The sequence below is a fragment of the Balaenoptera physalus genome, assembly GCF_965194825.1.
Source record: "Balaenoptera physalus genome assembly, chromosome: 11".
Taxonomy (NCBI): Eukaryota; Metazoa; Chordata; class Mammalia; order Artiodactyla; family Balaenopteridae; genus Balaenoptera; species Balaenoptera physalus.
The window spans coordinates 5,504,424-5,527,179 of NC_138896.1; the positions used below are offsets into that span (position 1 = coordinate 5,504,424).

The 22,756-nt window shown below is 40.8% G+C and overlaps 1 protein-coding gene across 2 annotated transcripts; it reads left to right on the top strand.

The window, feature by feature from the left end:
* The first annotated feature begins 1,493 nt into the window (after positions 1-1,493).
* SNRNP48 (small nuclear ribonucleoprotein U11/U12 subunit 48) lies at positions 1,494-17,961 on the top strand. Of its 2 annotated transcripts, XM_082413400.1 has the most exons (10): positions 1,494-1,704; positions 2,852-2,890; positions 4,793-4,906; positions 5,156-5,216; positions 6,586-6,660; positions 11,298-11,486; positions 11,946-12,067; positions 13,691-13,782; positions 14,102-14,266; positions 16,989-17,961. In XM_082413400.1, exons 1-10 carry the CDS (start codon positions 1,549-1,551, stop codon positions 17,035-17,037), a joined length of 1,062 nt encoding a protein of 353 aa, XP_082269526.1. In that variant the 5' UTR covers positions 1,494-1,548; the 3' UTR covers positions 17,038-17,961. The 2 variants fall into 2 exon arrangements, with proteins under 2 accessions (XP_082269526.1, XP_082269527.1); XM_082413401.1 differs by lacking the exon at positions 2,852-2,890 and having other exon boundaries at positions 1,495-1,704.
* The last annotated feature ends 4,795 nt before the right edge of the window (positions 17,962-22,756 follow it).

Genomic DNA, 22,756 nt, shown 5'->3' on the forward strand with positions numbered 1-22,756 from the left:
CACTGGTCAAACTTGGGACCATTTGAGCATCAACAAGAATTATGATGGTTAAAAAAAAAAAAATTAAGTCCAGGATACAGGATGGAAATGGACATTGATTATTAATGGGCTGAATCCATATAACAAATACTCATAGTCTTTAGTAAATGCCTCTTGCATTGTTCACTTTGTGTGGACAGCATCATTATGGCTATGTCAAATACCAATGATCTTACTATTCAGAAGTCCATGGAACCATGGGAAAATTTTTATTATTGATTTGATCCAATTCTATTTTCTCAAAAATATCAGTATTTTGTATTCACTTTATAATTTCTGCACACACATTTTCTGCTTACAAAAAAAAGAATTATGATGGTAATGGAGTATGTAATAACGAATTTTAAAACTTTTAATAATGACTTTTAAAAAACCAAACCGTGATTCCATAGTGAAACAAACGATAGAAAAAAATGAAGGTGTGGTAAGAATGGCAGCTAATAAACGTGGGAGCATGACAGTTACAGAATCATCGGGTACATAATCAGTAATCACAGATTCAGTGAAGGATTGTGTGAGTTTGCTGGGAACAGGACGTTCACGTGGCCTCAAAGTAGCATCCCTCAGATTACTTACCAAATACCAAGAGGAAAATGTACAGTTACAATGGAACCATGCAGTCACCGCCTTTGCCGAGTGATCAAATTTAGCATTACTGACAGCAGGAGAATCTAAGATATGTGTCCTCTATGAGGTGTGATAAAGAGGTACACACGTCTTGCAAAAAATGCTTACACTGAATCTAGTCGTAAGGGGAAGATCTAACAAGTCCAGAAGGAGGAACATTCTACCAGACAACTGGTGGGGAGTCGGGACAAAATTCAATGACAAGTTACAGAGGAGAGTGGAGAAGACTGTTCTGCATTAGAAGAGCCGATTATAGCTCATGGGTTGAGAAAAATAATAAAACGGCTATCAAAGGAATTTGGGGGGCAGCTCGGGAAACTTGAATATGAATTATGTTAGATGATACTATGAAATTATTAATTTTCTTAGGTTTGATCATGTATTGTGCTTATGTCGGGCTATGTCCTTATTCTTAGGAGATGCATACGGACGTCTGTGGGGGTGAAGTATCCGCAACTCTCAAATAATTCGTCAAAAATCAGTGTGCGGGGCTGTGTGCATGGAGACGGTGGGAGAGAGGCCAAATGTTAGCAGTTAATGAACTGGAGAACGGCTATGCGAATGCTCATCGTACTTACTCTTTAAACTTTTCTGTAGATATAAGCCTTTTTTTTTTTTAATTGGGGTGGGGCGGGGAACGCCGTTCAGGGAAGGCCAAGCCCAAAGGCATCCACGAGCCTTACAAAGGCAGCGACGTCGGGAAGGGACGGAAGAGACTTCTCAACAGAACGTCTCCCGCCCTTCCCGGGGCCCTTCCCTGTTGGCGGATCCAGTCACGTGGCGGTGTGGCCCCGCCCACCGCTCCCAGAGGCCCGCGCGCGCCGCCGGCAGTTGGGCCGCTCCTTCCGGCCCGGCAGGGGTGTGGGCGGCCGTGTGGCGGCCATGGAGGGCGAACCTCCCCCGGTGGAGGAGCGGCGGCGGCTGCGGGAGGAGCTGAGCGAGTTCGTGGAGAGCTGCTGCCGGACGCTGGAGGAGGTGACGGCGTCGCTGGGCTGGAGCCTGGACCGGCTGGAGCCCGGGGAGGAGGAGGCGGCCGAGGTGAGAGGCGCGGGGTCCTCCCGGGGGCCCTCAGCCTGCGGAGCCCCGGGCGGCGGGCGCGGCCCCGCGTCTGCAGGGCCGTGGGAGGCGCGGGATCCGGCCTGCAGCGCCCGACGCCCCCGGGATGCTCGCACCTACCCCCGTGCTGCGCACCCCCGCGGAACCTCGCCCTAAGGAGCCGAGGGATCGCGGCGGGTGCAGAGCGGAGCGGATGGCCGGGCTGGGGTGTGATTGGGAGATAAGCGGGCGGGTCTCGGGGTGCTGCTCGCGGAGGCGGCGGCGGTTTGCCCTGTCATCTGTCGCGTGGATTCCGCAGTTGCACCAGACTCGGTGTCGGGAGGGCTTGGGAGTGCAGGTCACCTTTCTCTGCCTTCAGACTGTGCACCGATTCCAGGATTATTAAAGGATGTCAACCTAGAGTCGGTACTAGCAGCTCTCCTGGACGTTAGGAAGAGATGTGGGCAAGAGTATTGGGGTGAATAATCCTGATTTTTTTTTTTTTTTTTTTAATGGGATGGGAGGAAGGGAAGTGCTCCAGTGTGGCATCATTATTCATGTGGTCGACTATTCTTTCTGGGTTTACCATTTTAAAAAAACACTTTTGGGAATTCCCTGGCGGTCCACTGGTTAGGATTCCGCGCTTCCGCTGCAGGGGGCCCGGGTTCAGTTCAATCCCAGGCCTGGGAACTAAGATCCCGCGTGCTGCTCGGCCAGAGGAGAAAACAGCAGCAACACTTTTATTATTTGTTTAGAGGTATATTTGAAGCTGCGAATTCCATTGAGTGGGGCCTGCCAAGCCTTTCCACACCGCTGTTTACCCAGCGATATAGTAAATTTAGATTTCTTTTGTTAACAGTTAAATAGAGCTTTGTATATGCCACTTACTATACCTCCTTTAATATTCTTAGTTACCCTATGAGGTAGGTACCGTTAGCCACTTTTTACAGATGAGGAAACAAACCAGAAGAGGTGATACTTTGTCCCAGGACACGTTGCTGATAGGTGGCAGTTAGGATTTGAACCCCCAGGCATTCTGCTCTGAGAGTCCGTGTGCCTAATTGGCATGCGGCCGCTCTAAAACTCCTCTCTAAAATTCCAAAATTCTGGCAATCGGCTGTGGGTGTGCATCTGACCTTTGCAAAACCAGTGTCTGATATCCAGGAGAGGGACTGGCGTAAACATCCTGGTAAGTGACATTCATACTTCCTAGACCAGGTGCAGTCCAGATAGGCAGTGAATCTTCTCTTTTCTGCTGGAGTGTTTTCATGCTGAAGTTGAGCGACCGGTGTCACAGTTCCCACCCTCACAGAGCTCAGCGGCTGGTGGTGGTGATGAGGGGGAATACAGCGAGATCAGCCACTACGTTGTAATGTGATAAAGTCTGTGAAGGCTCGGTTGGAATTACTGTAGTGCCAGTTATTGTAGGCTGTGAGGGGATGGCCAGGACTTCCTGGGTAAAGTGAATTCTAAGCTGATAAATGAAAGTGAACTGAATTAGCTAGTGAAGCACAGAGAAAGCATCAACAGCATGTGTAGAAATCCAGAGACAAGAGTGTGAGCAGATAGGAAACCTCCGGTAGTTAAGGATAGCCAAGAGCATAGGCTACGGGGAAGGAGGGGAATGATGGTCAGTAGGGGCCAGAGCTTGAAGGTCCTTGTGTCAGCCGTGTTAAAGAATCTAGATTTTTTTTCTTTTTTCTTAATGAGAACAGTGGGGGAGGCATGGGAGTTTTTGTTTTTTTCTTTAATTTATTTATTTAATTTATATATTTTTGGCTGCGTCGGATCTCTGTTGCTCCACATGGGCTTTCTCTAGCTGTGGCGAGCGGGGGCTACTCTTCATTGGGGTGCGCAGGCTTCTCACTGCGGTGGCTTCTCTTGTTGCGGAGCATGGGCTCTAGGTGCATGGGCTTCAGTAGTTGTGGCTCGCGGGCTCAGTAGTTGCGGCACGTGGGCTCTAGACCACAGGCTCAGTAGTTGTTGCGCACGGGCTTAGTTGCTCCGCGGCACGTGGGATCTTCCCGGACCAGGGGTTGAACCCGCGTCCCCTACATTGGCAGGAGGATTCTTAATCACTGCGCCACCAGGGAAGCCCCGCATGGAAGTATTTTAAGCCAAGACATACCATGATTATACTTGCCTTTTAATAAAATAATAATTGCTTATATTTATTGAATGCTTACTATTTATCATGCCCTGTCCAAATTGCTTTATGTGTATAAACTCATAGCTCTGTGAGAGAGGTCCTGCTGTTACACCCCTTTTATAGATGAGGAAACTGAGGCAAAGAAAGGTTCAGTACCTTGACTAAGTTCATACAGTCAGTAAGTGGCAGGCCTGGGATTCAAGCTAGCTGCAGTGTGGAGAATGGAGAACAGCCAGACCGGAAGTAGAGAGAGCAGTTAGGCAGGGGCCCTTGTAACCCAGGAGGGAGGTGATGATCTCCTGCATGGGGACACGACAGTGGGCATGGATTATGTGGAAGGGTTTCAGAGTTCATCAGGAGGAAAAAGGACTAGCTGATTGGTAGGTGAGGTTGTCCAGGCAGTGAGTGTAAACACATCTTTCAAGAGTTGGGCTTTGGGCGTCCCTGGTGGCGCAGTGGTTGAGAATCTGCCTGCCAGTGCAGGGGACACGGGTTCGAGCCCTGGTCTGGGAAGATCCCACATGCCGCGGAGCAACTGGGCCCGTGAGCCACAGCTACTGAGCCTGCGCGTCTGGAGCCTGTGCTCCGCAACAAGAGAGGCCGTGATAGTGAGAGGCCCGCGCACCGCGATGAAGAGTGGCCCCCGCTCGCCGCAACTAGAGAAAGCCCTCGCACAGAAACGAAGACCCAACACAGCCATAAATAAATAAATAAAATAAATAATTAAAGAAAAAAGAGTTGGGCTTTGATGGGTTGAAGGGGGCAGAGGCTGTAAGGGGGAGAGAGAATGAGGGAGGTTTTTTTTCTTTTTTCTGTATACATACACTCACACAGGGGCGTTGGGAGAGGCCTACAGAAGAGGATATAAAAACATTTAATGGTATAATTATTTCCTTAAAAATTCTGTACCTTTTTTCTTTGCTTCTGTTTGATCTTTAATAGGATGAAGTTGCCATATGCCCTTATGATTCCCATCATCACATGCCTAAGTCGTCTTTAGCAAAGCACATGGTATCTTGTAGATTGAGGAAACTGGGCTATACCAAAGAAGAAGAGGTACCATATATCTATTATGTGTATGTTGTGTAATTCATGCCTTAATAAATTCACAATATTTGGAAGGTACAGTGTGATGTTTTCTGACAAAATAATAGTCATTTGAGGGGTGCAATGGTACTTGCCTCATTTTGCAAATTATTGCAAGAAATGTTTAAATGATATTAATCTGTTGTTGGTTTATCTCAAATCTTAAAATAGTCACATGATACTGAAGAACACTAAGATTTTGTTTTTTTTATTATTTAGGATAAAATGTATAATTCTGACTTTTTCTATGAGAATGCGAAGATACCTTCAGTTACCTTGAGTAAGTATTAATATAATTTAAAAATATCTTAGTGTAGCTGTACCTGTATAGGTATTGATATTTCTTTTTTTTTTTTTTAATTTATTTCTTTTTATTTATTTTTGGCTACGTTGGGTCTTCGTTGCTGCGCGCGGGCTTTCTCTAGTTGCGGCGAGCGGGGGCTACTCTGCATTGCAGTGCACGGGCTTCTCGTCGCAGTGGCTTATCTAGTTGTGGAGCACGGGCTCTAGGCACACAGGCTTCAGTAGTTGCGGCTTGCGGGCTCTGGAGCGCTCAGTAGTTGTGGCGCACGGGTTTAGTTGCTCCTTGTCATGTGGGATCTTCCCAGACTAGGGACTGAACCCTTGTGCCCTGCGTTGGCAGGCGGATTCTTAAACACTGCGCCACCAGGGAAGTCTTGATGTTTCATTTTTGAATTATCAAAAGAATGGACTTTATAAGTATGCTTATGGTTGATTAAGAAGGATATTTCTTTATTTTTTAAAGATTTTTTTTTTTTTGATGTGGAATGTTTTTTAAAGTCTTTATTGAATTTGTTACAATATTGCTTCTGTTTTATGTTTTTTTGGTTTTTTGGCTGCGAGGCATGTGGGATCTTAGCTCCCCAACCAGGAATCGAACCCGCACCCCCTCTATTGGAAGGCAAAGTCTTAACCACTGGACCGCCAGGGAAGTCCAAAGAAAGATACTTCCTATAGTGACACTAGTTTGCTCAATCTGAAATTTAGAGACCAGGCTTATAATAGGCAATGAAAATCCTCCAAAGCTTTGTACAATAGGACAGATGTCTTCCTTCTTGATTATAACAAAAATCTGGCCACACACATAATTTGACGATAGAACTGAGGATGGAAATGTGTTCCAAGTGTTCACAGCATACATAGAGGTTAAAATCTTGGACTTTGGAATCAGAATGCCCTGAGTCAACTAGTTTTGTCACTAATAGTTGTGTGACTTTCAGTAAGGTAATTAACCTGTTTGTTGCCTAAATTTCTTTATAAAATGCGGATGATGATAATAGCACTCTTGTGAGGATTAAATGATGTAATGATATATGTAATATGGTTAGAATACTGCCTGACACTTAGCTGGGATTCAAGAAATGTTAGATATTATACTGGTTGCTAAAATTTGTAGCAGCTACTGCTGCATGCTTGATTATAGTGTTTTCTGAATTGCTTGAAGTCTGGTTACTTACTGGATTCTAGGTAGATCTGAAAGAATTCTGCATTCAGAGTACCTTGGCAGCACTGTGGGTGTTAAGGTTCTGGAAGGTTTCTCAATGTGCCCAAGGAGCTCGGATTGGAACCCAGTTAATTTCATTGTGGACACTGAAGATTCGTATTGTGTTTATGGACTTTTTTGACAGATAAGGACTCACAGTTCCAGATAATTAAACAAGCTAGAGATGCCGTTGGAAACGATGGTGATTATTATAATCAAAGTAAGTGGCATCAAAGTTTGAGCTAATTAATAAAGCTGTTTTTCTTCCATAGCACGTTACTAATTTTCAAGAGAAATCTTATGAGAACAGTTATGAGAAAGGCTAAGTTTTACATTTGACATTAGACTCAGTGCTTGGTGTCAGCTTCATTTGTTAGATATATTCCACTGAGATACACCCATCTCACCAGGACACTGTTTTAGCTAAGGATTCATGCTTTGGAATTACCTAATAGGTGAGATTGCCTCGTAGATAATTTTTTTAAAATTATGATTATTTAGTAAATAAATCCCATTGAGTAGACTGTCTCACCCTGATATTTCCCCTCTCTCTTGAGAATTAGCCCAGTGTTAAATGTAGGAATGTCGAAATGCAGTGTAAGAGGAAAGGCTCGGGCTAATCTGTCTCCACAGCTACTCCTCAGTGAAGCACAAACAACAGTTTTATATACAATTTCAGAGGGTTTGTGGATCCCTGCATGCCCAGCTTTGGAAGGCTGGCTTAAGAGTTTCTGCCTAGGACTTAACTTTAGCAGAGACTAGGTTAGAATTTTTAAGTTTGCGCTTCTAGGAAATTGAAAGAAACCTTAATCCTTCAAAATGATAGAAGAAAACAAGTAAATGGAGTTAACAGATTTCTGACTCTAGGTAGATCATCCAGCCAAAGCTGACTGGCTCTGATAAGAATTCTCAGTTGACTTCTTTAAGCCTCCTGAAGGTAGCTTTCTCTGGACATCTTACCTTTTTCTCCCTCACTCTTCTTTTTAGCTGAAAGATACTCACCAGCCCATAGTTACGATTTCTTTTCTCCTGTGTCGATGTTCAGGGTCTTAATCCCATTGTTCTAAGCCAGTATCTGGGCTTCATTTCTCCCTCAGTTGCCCTGTGGCTGCAGAAGGAAGAAGTCTTTTTAGTCTGCATTACATTGGTTCCTTGTAACAGCCAGAAGCATATTTCTTGTATTTCCTGTTTTGAAGATCCCATTTAGTACTTTTTGTGCTAAATTGCAGGTTTTATTCTTTGAGGGAGACATTTGACTCTCATCTTATTTGAAGAGATTACTGAGCTATAGTCAGTCAAGCCTTTTTTGACCCCTGTTCAGTTAGTGAACCAATTAAAAAAGTAAAGGATTTTGGTTTTGGTTTTTTTTTGGAGGGGTTACTAGTTAAAGGACTTTTTTTGACCTTAGCTAGTTAGATAGATTTACTGAATTTATTTTAGAGTTGAAAGAGAACTTGGAGATCATCTAATCCAGCTTCTGCTTTTTACAGATCAGGAAACAAATCCTGTCTGATAGAGATGATAAAGTTCTGCGGTGCTTGTTCTAAAGGTCCTCAGTGCTTTTATGTTTTAGAAGAGATTTTTTTTTTTTCAAAGCTCTCTTATGTATTTCATTTCCCTTTGACAACAAACTTGTGATAGGTTGAACAAGTATTTGCCCTTTCATATTAGATGAAGAAATAGAGGCACACAGAAGTGAATTAACACCCCTTTGCCATAATATAGGAAAGCTGGATTGAGAGCCAAGTTCTGAATTTTGCAGATTTGCACATTGAGTTTAATTCTTTACAAAAGCAAAGAATTACTTTGAATGAATTGTTCTTTCCATAGATAGTTAAGAGGAACGTCTATTTGATTTTGAATTTTTGTATTACCTTAAATTAAGACTTAATTGTTAAGAATAACATGTTATATGATCTGTAACCCTCTTTTTAAAACTTTTTTTCATCTGTGTAGAGTTCTGTAATTTCTCAATAGAGATTATTATTTGTGGCACCCTTATGTCTTACACATCTAAAATTTTTTACCCCAGGACAAAAATCTCTTTAATACTTTCTTATTGATGTTTACTTTGAAGGAAGAATGACTAACATGAATAGTTTTATATTTTCCATTTCATTAATATTTTGTTTGTTATGTACTAAATTGTAAGTTTTTTATGTTTTCATTTCATCAGTCACATCAGGTCTAAACTCAAGGTATAGAATTCTCAATTCGTTAATCTTTGTCAAAGCTTGAACAGCCATTAAGTCTACTTATTTATTTTCAGATATAGTTACTTCGGTTAATTTTATAACCAAGATACTGATTTCAGTCATAAACAATCATTTTATAGTTGGTGGTTTATCTTTTTCCTTCAATATTAAAAATTCAAGTTGCTGTACTTCAATTTCATGACATCTGTTTGGGTGGTGGCCATGATTTGAACATCAGTGTACTATGCTAAAGAACCCCAAAGAGACAGGAGATTATGGTTCTAGACCTGAGCTGTTCCTACCACTTGTGAGATGTTGGCAAATCGTTTTACTTCCAAGGGCCTCATTTCTTCATCTCCAGTGTTAGGAAATTGACTCTGTATGAATTCTTCACAAAATTCTGAATTTGTACCTTTAACACGAGTTAATGTTTAATATTGTTAAATATATTATTATTTAATATTAATATTTATTATTAATATTTAATATTGTATCTCACACGTTTGAGATGCCCTGTGATGGCAGAAAGGACTAACACAGAAGAATGAGAGTTCAAGTTTTTGAAAAAGTAGATTAGAGTTTCAGTTTGGGATGATGAAAAAGTTCTGGAGATGGATAGAAGTGATGGTTGCACAACAGTATGAATGTACTAAATGCCACTGAACTGTACACCTGAAAATGGTTAAAATGGTAAATTTCATGTGTATATTTTACCACAGTTTTTAAAAACTACTATAAAAAAAAAGTAGATAGAGGGTCACAGAATTAGTATGATTACAGCTCATTCAGATATACCTCTAAATTGTATAGAAACTTGCATTTGAACTTTTACATTTTGTGGAAATGTAAGCTTATTGAAGTATGTTTATTTTTTTTTTTGTCAGAAATATCTATGCTCTGAATGATTTGAATGCAGTTTTGTTGTTTAACTTTTCCTGTACTTTTTCTTTTTCAGTAATTGGGGTGAGTATAAAGAGGAATTAGGAACCTGAATGTACTCCTTATTTAAAGATATGCAGTATCCTTTTTGCAAATGATATCCTTTTAAAAGTATCACTCAAATTTCTAAACTTTATCTTAATCACTGTCACAATATTATAGTCTTGATTTGGAATTTTAGTTGAATTTCAAAGAATTTAACTATGAGTCTTGACCATACAGAAATTTAAGATGAATAAAGAAAACTCCAAAATATTTTAAGGAGGAAATTATACTTCTTTGTTTAAAAAGAACAGAGAGAGGTTTATATGGAGCTTGTTTATAATACATCAGTGTTTTCTAATCTTTTGTATTTTTCTCCCAGAATATATAACCTATATTCAGATAAATTAGGTTTATCAAAGCCATCTCAGTTTTATATTATAAAATTAAGTGTTTTAACATCTGACTTTCCCTAGCGTCTACCAGAATTAGAGTAAGATTGATTGAAAGGGAGGGAACCCTCCTTCCGCACTAATTCAGAAGCCTTCTGCTAGTACAGATGGGTATCTATAGCTGTTGCACCACGGACTCGGATTCAGTGTAGCTCTCCTCTTGATTTGTCGACAAGTGTAAAGTCACCTCTTTTCCTGTGTTGTAACGCTTAGTTCCTAGGATGCTCTCATTTGAATTTTTGTTTTGCCTCTTTACCTAGAGAGTCAGTGGGGTTAAACTTTATCAAATATCGGTATTTGAGAAGAGCTACAGATTTTACATTGTTCTGTGAACCTAAGTTATTACTTTAGGGTAACTAGCAAACATTAAAAGGATTCCTTTAGTAGCTCATGTTCTTTGTTTGCATTCGTGAATAATGAAGTCTAGAAAGAATCGTTTTAAATTGCTTTATTTACAGTTACAGTAATTTTTTTGTTTCTTTGAGAAAATTTGAATCTCAAAACAAATTTTCTTCAATGTTTAATACATCATATCAAGGTATTGTATTTACTTTTTTTCATTAATGAGCAGATTTTAGAAAGTTCTTTGACTTTGGGGGGGGGCGGGTATTGTTAACGTTTTTCAGTTAATTTGGTGAAGCCAATATGCCGCTTCTTCCGAAAATTAAATCAGGGTTAGTCTCAGTCTGTCTTTCTCTGGTCTTTCTTGGGATTTCTGCTACTTAACTGTTTCTTGGTCCCTAGCTCTAAGTCATTGCACAAATGGGATGTATTTTGACTATGGAACATCTAGCTTGATGTCTCATAAAAAATGATATTTTTTACACATTTTTCATATTTCTATAATTTATCTTCAAAGGGACTGTAATGTGTATTACCTATTAAAAACATTTTTTCCCAGCTTTTATGGGGAAAAGCATATAGACAGAAAGAAAGTTAATAATCTACTTTTACAGTATGGGTAGCCTTTTAAAAGTTTTTTTTCTTAGCAAATTGTCTCATAGTTATTACTGCCTGCCTTCATGGGATCTGTCTTAACATTGTTGGAAAGAATAGCAAGCGTCCACAACAGCAAACGTTCTGTGGATGTAGCATTCAGGATAGAGTCAATGTTGACCGTTATCACACAGATTGATGTTTTGTATGTTTAGGGATTACCATGAAAACAGATTGCTTGTGTTAATTTAATGTTGCATTATTACAGCACATGTTTAAAGATAAGTATAGTAGATCATAAATCCACAAAGCTTCATGTATTGTTTATTCTTGTGATTTTATTTTTACTCTAGGGATATATTCTTCATTGCCTGTTGAAGTTCCTCTGAATCACAAACGGTTTGTTTGTGATCTAACCCAAGCCGATCATCTTGCCCTTTATGATTTTGTAATCGAGGAGACAAAGAAAAAGCGCTCAGATTCTCAAATTATTGAAAATGACAGCGATCTCTTTGTAGACTTGGCTGCCAAAGTCAAACAAGGTTTGAGACGAATATCATAGTTTTCTATTTCTTAATTGTCATTTCATCCTTTGAGTGTTATTAGGATGACTTGTCAGGCCACTTTGAGTTGGAATAGGATGGTTTTGTATCATCTGATATTCACATACATATTAAGATGTTTACTTAGTACTTGAAATTTTGCTCTCTGATTGTTACATTAAGCATACCTTACTTCTGTAAGAATGTTCCTTGAGCTGGGCTGTTACTTTCATTTCTGTACCTAAGCACTCTTACGTTCAGTTAACGGTTAGAGAAAAGGAAAGCTATAAAACTTAGTTCATTTATATAACAGAATTTTTAGAATATTTTTGAGTCCTATATTATTACAATACATTAAAGCATGTTGAAATACCGGATGATTATGGTGTTCCTTCCCACTAATTCATAAGAATTTATAGCTTCTGAGGATGTAATAATTTTATTTTGTTCTTTTATTAGATAATAGTCGAAAAAGTCCAAAATCTTACCTTGAAATCCTGGCAGAAGTGAGAGATTATAAAAGAAGACGCCAGTCCTATAGAGCTAAGAATGTTCACATAACCAAGAAATCATATACTGAGGTAAGTTTTACATAATTGTGTAGAGCTTTGTTGAACACAGAGATTTCCCTTAGATAGTTGTCCTCTGTCCTGTGGATTTCCACAGTTCCTTAGAGGTTTTCTGAGAGGAAGTGGCTCCACGGTGGCCACACCTGCTCTGTAGTTGCTCCAACACTCTCAGACCCACCCTTTACCAGACAAAGGCTTTTCAGGGTACAAAGCCCTTCTATAAAGAGGTTGTGCAGTCTTACAAAAACACTGCTTTTGAGAAAGTGGTATTACATCACGATGAGAACATAGATTTTGGCTTTAGACACACCTGGGCTTGAGTTTTGATTCTGCGGTTTATCATTGGCTGTTTGACTTGGGCAAATTATTTGAGCTTTTTAAGGTTCAGATTTTTTCATTTTATAGTAATACAGACTGCAGGATTATTGTGAGAAGTAATTGAAATAATGCTTATGGACAAAGAAATTGTTCAGTAAATAGTTATCTTTTTTGGCAGAAATTTTAGTGTGCTTTTATGTACTTTACTAAACATTTGGGCTTAAGAAATGTCTTGGTATAAATTATTTGTAATTTATATTATAAAATAATTCTATGTATATTATAAAATTTAAGTACATTAACCTCTTGATGTATATCTAGACTTATTTTCAGATGTCATTTAGTGGGTAGAGTTGATGAATTTTTGGTACATGAATCACCTTGCCTAGACTCTAAATAATTTCCTTATTGAATCTCTCATTGTTCCCATGTTATTTTTTCCTTCCTTCTATGATTTCAGAGACCTTCCGTAATCTGGCCTCATTTTACCGAGCGTTTTCTTTTGCTTTAGTCAAGCCTGTCTGTTAAACTGTATCTGATCACACGTATTTATTCTTACCTCAGTATCCTAATACATGTTGTCTCATCTGCGGTGCCTTTTGTTTTGCTGTTTAGAAACTTGATGCCCACTCACTGTTTCCATGGGTGTTGATGGCTCTGAGCCGTCTGCCGGCTTACTGCACTCATGCTCTGTACCGACGGCTTAGCACTTAGTTTTATGCTGTGCTTTTTACAATGAAAGCACGTGTTTTAGACTCACCTTACACGGGCGTTGCCCTAGTGATTCTTAGAGTCCCTCAAATCCTTGGTGGTTCAACACTTGTTTCTTCTCTGGTCTCATAACCTTGAACTCAAGTGTAAGTGTCGTTGCTAAGTGTTCTTTACAATTTTATGGTTAACTTTTTTTTTTTTTAAAATAAATTTATTTATTTATTTATTTATTTAGTTTTTGGCTGCGTTGGGTCTTCGTAGCTGCTCACGGGCTTTCTCTGGTTGTGGCGAGCGGGGGCTACTCTTCGTTGCGGTGCGTGGGCTTCTCATTGCGGTGGCTTCTCTTGTTGCGGAGCACGGGCTCTAGGTGCACGGGCTTCAGTAGTTGTGGCACGTGGGCTCAGTAGTTGTGGCTCGTGGGCTCTAGAGCGCAGGCTCAGTAGTTGTGGTGCACGGGCTGAGTTGCTCCGCAGCATGTGGGATCTTCCCGTACCAGGGATCGAACCCGTGTCGCCTGCATTGGCAGGCGGATTCTTAACCACCGCGCCACCAGGGAAGTCCCTGAGCAGCTCTCTTATCTGAAATTCGGTACTTAACTCTCCGTAGGTGATTCGGGATGTGATCAACGTGCACATGGAGGAACTCAGCAGCCACTGGCAGGAGGAGGAGCAGGAGAAAGCAGAGGATGATGCGGAAAAGTATGTCAATGCGTCAATTGGTGAAAATAGTTCTCTTTTTATTCTGTCACCTGTAATTGTTCAACTGAATTTTAGCGCCTCCAAGACCATTAGTAGCACACTGTAATTCATCAGAACGCTTATTGTTCTTTATTTTACCACAGTTGTAAAACATACCATTAAGAGCTAAGTTTCTTTGCCTGCCCTCTTATCTGGAGTGCAAGGTTATACGTATTTAGTCTCTATCTGTCCCTGGTCTGGTACAGGATATTGAGCTTTAGGCTGGTCTGTACTGGAGACCGTGGTTAAAACTAACTGTTTAATGTTCTTTCTGTTTCAGGAACAAAGAAAGGCGGTCGGCTTCAGTAGACTCACGGCAGTCTGGGGGAAGCTATCTGGATGCGGAGTGTTCACGACATAGAAGGGATCGGAGTAGGAGCCCACATAAACGCAAAAGAAACAAAGATAAGGATAAACACTGGGACTCAAGAAGAAGGAAAGAGAGGTAAGCCCAACACTGCATCATTCGCTGTCGAATTGTTGATGTTTGAGAAGCAAAAGGTCCTCCTGTCATAGGCCATGCTGAGAAAATGGCTTGTAAGTAAAGTAAGGTGAGGAGAGTAAACAATTGATGAAGATTCTTAACATTCTTCCGGTTTCAGTTCAAATATCCACAGCTCTATCTGCCTGATTGGTAGTTTCCCTTTTTTATTACTTGTTTCCTCACCAGGAGATGGGAAAGTAATGTCTAGGTAGAAGGTTAATCGTGTTAAAAAGGTGTTTGCCTAGCTCTTTCTTCAGTCCTTTCTGTGTCCCTCTCTCCCTTTCTTGTTTCTCTTTCTCATCCTTTCTTTCTCTTGCTAATTCATCAGATAAAGGATTTTATAAAGTCAGAGAGAAGGTCTAAGCTTTAATGGCAGTCAGTTTTGCCCTTGTTGGTATTCCTGATAAAATTGTGAAAGCTGGGGAGATATAAAGTAATACTGAAATAATGAATTCAAATTGACCGAGGTCTGTTCCTGTATCCAGCTGCTTACTGGGCATCTCCGTGGATCTCAGATTTATCAGGTCTACACCTGAGCTTGTCTTTTTCTTGGTCTGCTCCTCTTCGGCCAGTACTCCTGTCCTGGTTAATGGGTGACCATCAGCTGTTCACCTGAGCCAGAAGTCGGGGACTCATGCTCGAAGCTCCCTTTTACTCCTTCCCGTCTGGTCCTAATTGTCAGTTTTGTGTGAAGATCCCTCACGTGTTCCTCCTCCTCTCTGTCCCTAAGGCTGCCATCTTCCTAATTGTTCTGTCTGTAAGCTTGTCCCACGTGGATCCATCCCTGCCCTGCTGCCAGACTGAACTTTCACCTCTTAAAACTCCTCAGCGGTAGAGTTCACGTTCTTTAGAACAGCTCTCGAGACCTCCAGGAGCAGGGCACCTGCCTGCCTACCTTGTATTTTGCTCCTACCCCGTGAAATACATAACTTCAGCTCTAGCCAGCCCGGCTTACTCACAGTTCGTCGTCCACACTGTGCCTCATCCATGCCTTTCCACCTCATGTTCTGATTTTTTATTTTTTTTAATATTTATTTATTTATTTGTTTGTTTGGTAGCACTGAGTCTTAGTTTCGGCACGTGGGCTCCTTACTTGCAGCTCACTGCCATTCGAACTCTTAGTGGTGACATGCATGTGGGATCTAGTTCCCTGACCAGGGACTGAACCCGGGCCGCCTGCATTGGGAGCACGGAGTCTTAACCACTGTGCCACCAGGGGAGTCCTTTAAGCCTGCTCGGTAAACTCCTCCTCATCCTTTAAGACCCAGCTTAGTCATTTCCATGAAGCCTTTTTCACTCATTCAGACAGAGCTGATCTTTCCCATTTTGTTACCACTCTACCCAGCACCTACTTTTTATTGAACGTAAGTTATTTCTGTCTCTACTAGACTGAGCTCGTTGAAAGCAGGTCCATGCCTTATTTAGTATTACTTGCACAGTGCTTGTCTAGTAATAGGCTTTTAAATGATACCTCTCCAGGGCCGGTGGCGATCAGGAATTAGTAAGACTTATTGGTTTAATAATTTTGCTCATCTTATTATCATTCAATTCATAGAGTTAAAGCTAGCTATGATTTAGTCCTTCTCTTATAAAAATGAAATATTTGCTTAGTAAACCCTTTTGATTCATTTAATGCATGATAATCTGTGATAATTATGCACACGTTAACTCTTTTTTTTTTAAGTAAATTTATTTTATTTATTTATTTTTGGTTGCATGGGTCTTTGTTGCTGTGAGCGGACTTTCTCTAGTTGCGGCGAGTGGGGGCTACTCTTCGTTGCGGCGTGCGGGCTTCTCATTGCCGTGGCTTCTCTTGTTGCAGAGCACGGGCTCCAGGCACACGGGCTTCAATAGTTGTGGCATGCGGGCTTAGTAGTTGTGGCTCGCGGGCTCTAGAGAGCAGGCTCAGTAGTTGTGGCTCGCGGGCTCTAGAGCGCAGGCTCAGTAGTTGTGGCGCACAGGTGTAGCTGCTCTGCGGCATGTGGGATCTTCCCGGACCAGGGCTCGAACCCGTGCGCCCTGCATTGGCAGGCGGATTCTTGACCACTGCGCCACCCGGAAAGCCCCTGCACACGTTAACTCTTGATTAGCTATCAGAAATTGTGCTGTCTCACTTCTTCTGGTTGTCAGTGCTTCTTCCACTTAAGTAATTTTTGACATGTCCGGTCAGTCCCTGTGGACTCACATGTGTTAGAGAGCCTCAAAATCTAAACGTGAGTCGTCTTCCGTTAGAGAGGATAAACTGAGTATTAGCAGGAAACACTTCTCAGTAGGGTAGTCTTTGAGGGCCACCCCTGAGAGGGAATGAATGTGGGAACTGAGATGGGGGCCAGGGTGAGGAGATCAGACATCTGAACCCCTCCTATGACTCCAGCATCCTGTTTGCCATGAACTCTCAGGTCATCAACCGGGTACATACAGTCAGAGTTAATGTTAAAGTGTAACTCCAAAGCGCAGGTGAAAAATCCATTTTCCTTGTCCCCATCTCAATTCTGTCCTGTAGTTTTAATGATGCATTTTTTATATCTACTCCTAAAAAAAGTCACTGTTCAGTTTTAAGGGCATGTTTTAACTTGTTCTGGTTTATATCTGATGTCAGTATATGACTGTGAATTATTATTTTAAAACTTTGATATTAAAGTGCCTGTCATTTATAATTTTTTTTTCACCCCTTTCATTTCAGGGATGGGGAAAGACATCATAGTCATAAAAGAAGAAAGCAAAAAATATAAACGAAGTATTTGTGCGTGTATTAATTATGTTTATGCCATGGTAACCAATATGCTGATATTTTTATCATAATTGCTTTGAGTGGGAGAATGTGCTTATATGAACTGTTTAGTGCTCAGATCGTTATTTTTCAATCGATACTTACATCTCAAACCATGAGTACATTGATTATGCCCTGGAACTTTGTTTTCCTTATGTTTTAACGGATGATTGCCTCCTATTACTGATTTTGTTTCATTCTTTTTTGATAAATTATGTATCAAAATTATTGAATTAAAGCGAATATTTATACTATATAACTAATACATAAATGCATTCTTACTGTAAAAAATTAAACCTTACAGATAAGGCTAAAGAATGGTTGGAGCACCATCTGTGATCCCTGTGGCCACCCCAGGGGGTAACCATGGGTGAACTGTAAAAGGGAAAAACCTAAATATTCATCAGAAGGGGAACGGCCTGGCTAAATAAAATGTGGTATAGTCACATGATAGATTACTATATTGGATTTAAAGAACTAAACTATATTATCATGAATAGATCTCAGAGACATGCTAAATGAAATTAAACAAGTTTCAGAAACATAGGTACAAGTTATATCTATGTACAAAACAATACTGTACATCTTCTCTGGCTGTATATGAATGTAAATACAGTTGTAAAGGTTCAGAAGAGCTCATCCCAAACTCCCACCAGTGATTATTTGAGGGAGGAGGTATAAATGGGAGAGAGAAAGGATGGAAACCAGCATTGGGAGGGTGGTCAAAGGGAACTTCAGCTTTATCCATTATGCATTAATTGTTTAAAAATAAGGTAGTATTTGTGTTTCACTTGTTAATTAAAAATATACTGTCATTTTGTTTTTTGTAAATAAAGTTGATTGAGGTACTGTTTACATACAGTAAAATACATTCATTTTAAGTGTACATTTCATTGAGTTTTTTTTGTTTTTTAAAATTATTTATTTATTTATTTATTTATTTATTTATTTATTTATGGCTGTGTTGGGTCTTCGTTTCTGTGCGAGGGCTTTCTCCAATTGCGGCAAGTGGGGGCCGCTCTTCATCGCGGTGCGCGGGCCTCTCACTATCGCGGCCTCTCTTGTTGCGGAGCACAGGCTTCAGATGCACAGGCTCAGTAATTGTGGCTCACAGGCCTAGTCGCTCCGCGGCATGTGGGATCTTCCCAGACCAGGGCTCGAACCCGTGTCCCCTGCACTGGCATGCAGATTCTCAACCACTGCGCCACCAGGGAAGCCCTTCATTGAGTTTTGACAAACTTATACCCCCGCCATGTATCCTTCATCTCAATCAAGATAGAGAACATTTCCGTCTCCCTCAGAAGTTCCCTTATACCCCTTTTCCCAATCAGTTTCTCTACCACCAGCCCTAAGCAACCACAGATCTGCTTTTTGATACTATTGATTAGATACATCTTTTCTAGAATTCACGTAAGTGGAATGCTGCAGCACAGTACTTGCCTCTTCACAGACTGATCCACGTTGTGTGTGTCTGTAGTCGGTTCCTTCTCGTTGCTAGTAGTATAGTATATTCTCTTGTATGCCAGATTGTTCAGTTGAAACTTTGGCATTAAATGTTAAACATCTCACGTCTGAAGAGCAGTATCTGGGAAACCCAGGTTAAAGATTCCAAGGTGGGTTCCAAATAGAAAGGAAACCTTGATTATGTGAGTAAGTAACTGACAACGCCAGAAAGGTTGACTGGATTTCGATCAGATTGGCTGCTAGGTTCAGGTGTGGAAGAAGCTCTCCAATTTATAAGGTGAGAATCAACGGGTCGCTTGCCAGTATGAAGCCCTATTAGTGCCGTTGTACTTAATTTCTAAGTATATAAAATTCAGATTGAAGGACTTTGGAGTTACCATAATGTTGAGCCATATGAAATTGCCGCTTTTGTAGGTCAAATCATTTGAATGATCAGCAGTTTCATATAGTATAACTTAATTTATAATATTGTTTTTCATTATGATTTCAATGACTTTACCAACTAGAAGATGTACTTGGGCTTTTAGTATGAGAGAGAAGGGGAAAGGAGTAGGGTGGTGGGATTGGGGAAAAATAGGATAGTGTTTTTTTAATGTCTTGATAGATGCACTTGTTTGCAAAAATTTGCCAAATTTTTGTTAAGGTGTCTCCGTTCATGAGGTATATCGGTCTGTAGTTTACTTGTAACGTCTGTCTGGTTTTTGGTATCAAGATAATGAGGGCTGGGAAAGTTTCCTTCCTCTTTTATTATCTGGAATTGTGAAAAATTGATACTATTCCTTTTTAGGTGTTTGGTAGAATTTACCAGTGAAGCCATCTGGAACTGGAGTGTTCTTTGTGGGAAGGTTTGTTTTTTTTGTTTTTCGTTTTAAATTTTATTTATTTATTTATTTATGGCTGTGTTGTGTCTTCGTTTCTGTGCGAGGGCTTTCTCTAGTTGCGGCAAGTGGGGGCCACTCTTCATCGCGGTGCGCGGGCCTCTCACTATATCGCGGCCTCTCTTGTTGCGGAGCACAGGCTCCAGACGCGCAGGCTCAGTAGTTGTGGCTCACGGGCCTAGTTGCACCACGGCATGTGGGATCTTCCCAGACCAGGGCTTGAACCCGTGTTCCCTGCATTGGCAGGCAGATTCTCAACCACTGTGCCACCAGGGAAGCCCCGTGGGAAGGTTTTTATCTATGAATTTAATATACTGAATCTATTTCAAGGTATCTGTTTCTTCTTGAGTAAACTTAGATAGAAAAAGAGATTGAATTAAGCCCACATTAAGCAGAAGGAAGAAAACAATAAAGAACATAAATCAGTGAAATAGAAAACTGGAAAGCAATAGAGTAAAAGAAACCAAAAGCTGGTTTTTCAGAAAGGTGAATACACTTGATAAGCCTCTAGGCAGATGACTCTAGCCAGGAGGAAAAAAAGAAAGTAATTGGTATCAAGAATGAATGTGGAGATGTTGCTAAAGATTCTACAGACTTTAAAATGATAGAAAGGGAATATTATGCCAGTAAATTCAATTTAGATGAAATGGGTAAATTCCTTGAAATACACAAATTACCTAAGTTTACTCAAGAAGAAACATACCTCAATCAATGTAATTTACCATATTGATGTGCTAAAGAAAAACCATATGATCCTCCGTAGATGCAGAGAAAACATGATAAAGTTCAATACCTATTTAGGGCTTAAAAAAAAAACTCTCGGCAAACTAGAAATGGAAGGGAGCCTCCTCACCTTGCAAAGGGACATCTACAAAACATTGTAGATGTTTTATAGTGAAGAATTGCATAATTTTTCCTATGACCGGGAGCAAGGCAAAGATGTCTGCTCTTGCCACTTCTATTCAACACTGTACTGAGGTCCTAACTGGTACAATAATGCAATAGAAAGAAAGGAAATGTGTATAGATTGGAAAGGATGAAGTAATAATTGTCTTAATTCACAGATGACATAATCACCTATGTAGAGATTTACCAAAAAAACCCTACTAGAACTCATAAATTTAGCAAGGTCAATTCATAAAAATCTATTATAACTTTTATATACTAGTAATGAAAATTGGAAATAGCATCAATAAGCGTAAAATACATAGGAAGAAATTTAATAAAGTATGTGTGAGACCTGCGTGCTGAAAACCACAAATCTTCCTGAGAGAAATTAAAGACATAAATGAAGAGGTGCTGAAACTGAGGGTAGTCATCAGTCAGATCCATTAAACTGTAGCTTGCTTAGTACATAATGAACTGCAACTGCCTTCACTGATCAAGCTGGCTTTAACTTTTTAAGAAAAACTCCCTGCCTTCCAAGCATCAAGTAGCCTGAACAGTAAGATATTTGCCCGAGTTGGTTTTCAGGAACTTGGTGTCAGCTGCATCCAGTTCAAGTTCCAGCTGGTTAAGATGGGTTGGGACCCTTGAGACCCTCCAGCTGAACTTGAGTGAATGTCCAATCGGTGACCTTTTGACGTCAGAGAGCTGGAAACTCCACCCTCAGAGCGTGTAGATGCTGCAGTTTTCTGAGTGTGAGTCCCATGGAGAAGCCTGTAGCTTAGTGGCGCCTGCGCATAACCACGATGACCTCACCTTTTTCTTCTTGCCAGTCACCTTTCCCACATGCCCCCCATGCCTCAGCTTTATCCTGTAAGTATCCCAAGCCCTGGCCTTCGGGGAGGTGGAATTGAATTGTTCTCCCGGCCCCTCGTGAATAAACCTTCTCTCCCCTGCAGACCTCAGCATCTCAGCGTTTGGCTGGCTGCGTGTCGGGCAAACAAACCTGGCTTGGTAACAGCACCATGCTCACAGATCAGAAGACATATTTAAGGTACCCGTTCTCTCTAGATTGAACAAGTTTCAATGCAATTGCGGTACTTTCCCAGAAGGCTTTTTTTCTTTTAAAAGCATAATGCATTTTTAAAACTGATAAAATATACATAACATAAAATATATCATTTTAAACAGTGTTAAGTGCACAGTTCAGTGACATTAAGAACATTCACATTGTTGTGCAACCATCCATCCATCACTAGAACTTTTCCAGCTTCCCAGACTGAGACTCTGTCTCCATTAGACACTCACTCCCCATCCCTCCCCATCCCTCCCCGCCCCAGCCCCTGGCAACTGTCATTCTCCTTTCCCTCGCTATGAATCTGACTATTCCAGGGACCTCACATAAGTGGAATCATACAATGTTTGTCCTTTTGTGTTTGGCTTATTTCACTTGTCGACAAAAACTCGTGAGAGTTGTGCGTTAAGTTTTATTTGGGGCAAAATGAAGACTATAGCCTGAGAGCATCTGAGATAGCTCCGAGAAACTGCTCCAAAGAGGCGGGGGGAGAGGTCAGCGTTATATGTGATTTCAGTGAAGGGGTCTATGTGCAGTCACACATGTTGGCAGATGCTGGCTGCTGGTCACAAGGAGCAGATGTCACCATTAATGACTTCAGTGCTTTTCCAAATATGAGGAAATGCAAGAATTGGGCTCATAAATTCTTCTCCTGAAAATATCTAACTATCTGAAGGCCTGTTCTGCCAGTTTAGTAGAGCACAGAGGGCCTCATTCCTGATCTCCACCCTGAACTCCTTTCAGAGTGTGTTGAAGGTCAGTGGCTGCAGTTGCTTGTGACCTAATCCTTGTAGAGGCAGACGGCAAGTGCCAATTTTTAGCTGGCATGCTTCACCTCAAAGTTCACCCAATGTTGCAGTATGCCAGCAGGATTTTTTTTTGATAGAAATTGATTTTAAAATTTATATGGACATGCAGTGGATCTGAAAGAGAACAGTTTAGGGAGGAAAAAGAACAAAGTTGAAACACTTAAACTACTTGATTTCAAGATTTCTTACAAAGTTACAGTAACTAAGACCGAGTGGTACTGGCACCAGGTTAGCCACATCGATGAATAGAACAGAAAAAAAAAAATCTAGAAATAGATACACAGATATGTGATCAGTTGGTTTTCGACAAGCCACTGAAGTAATTCAACGAGGAAAGGACAGTTCTACCAGCAAACGGTGCTGGGACAACAGGACATCCCTATGGAGCGCAGTGAGCCTTGAATTCTACCTTCAGCGACACACAAACAGCCGGAAGTGAATCGTAAACTTACCTGTAGGAGCTAAAATATAAAATTTCTAAAAGAGAACATAGCAGAAATTCTCTGTGACCTTGGGTTAGGCAAAGATTTCTTAAATAGGACACAGAAAGCATAAACCATAAAAGAGAAA

Excerpts from the sequence above, each read along its gene's own strand:
- SNRNP48 (XM_082413400.1), top strand. The coding sequence starts at position 1,549 with ATGGAGGGCGAACCTCCCCCGGTGGAGGAGCGGCGGCGGCTGCGGGAG. Across the intron at positions 12,068-13,690 it reads CCAAGAAATCATATACTGAG|GTGATTCGGGATGTGATCAA; the intron begins GTAAGTTTTACA and ends AACTCTCCGTAG. Across the intron at positions 14,267-16,988 it reads TCAAGAAGAAGGAAAGAGAG|GGATGGGGAAAGACATCATA; the intron begins GTAAGCCCAACA and ends CTTTCATTTCAG.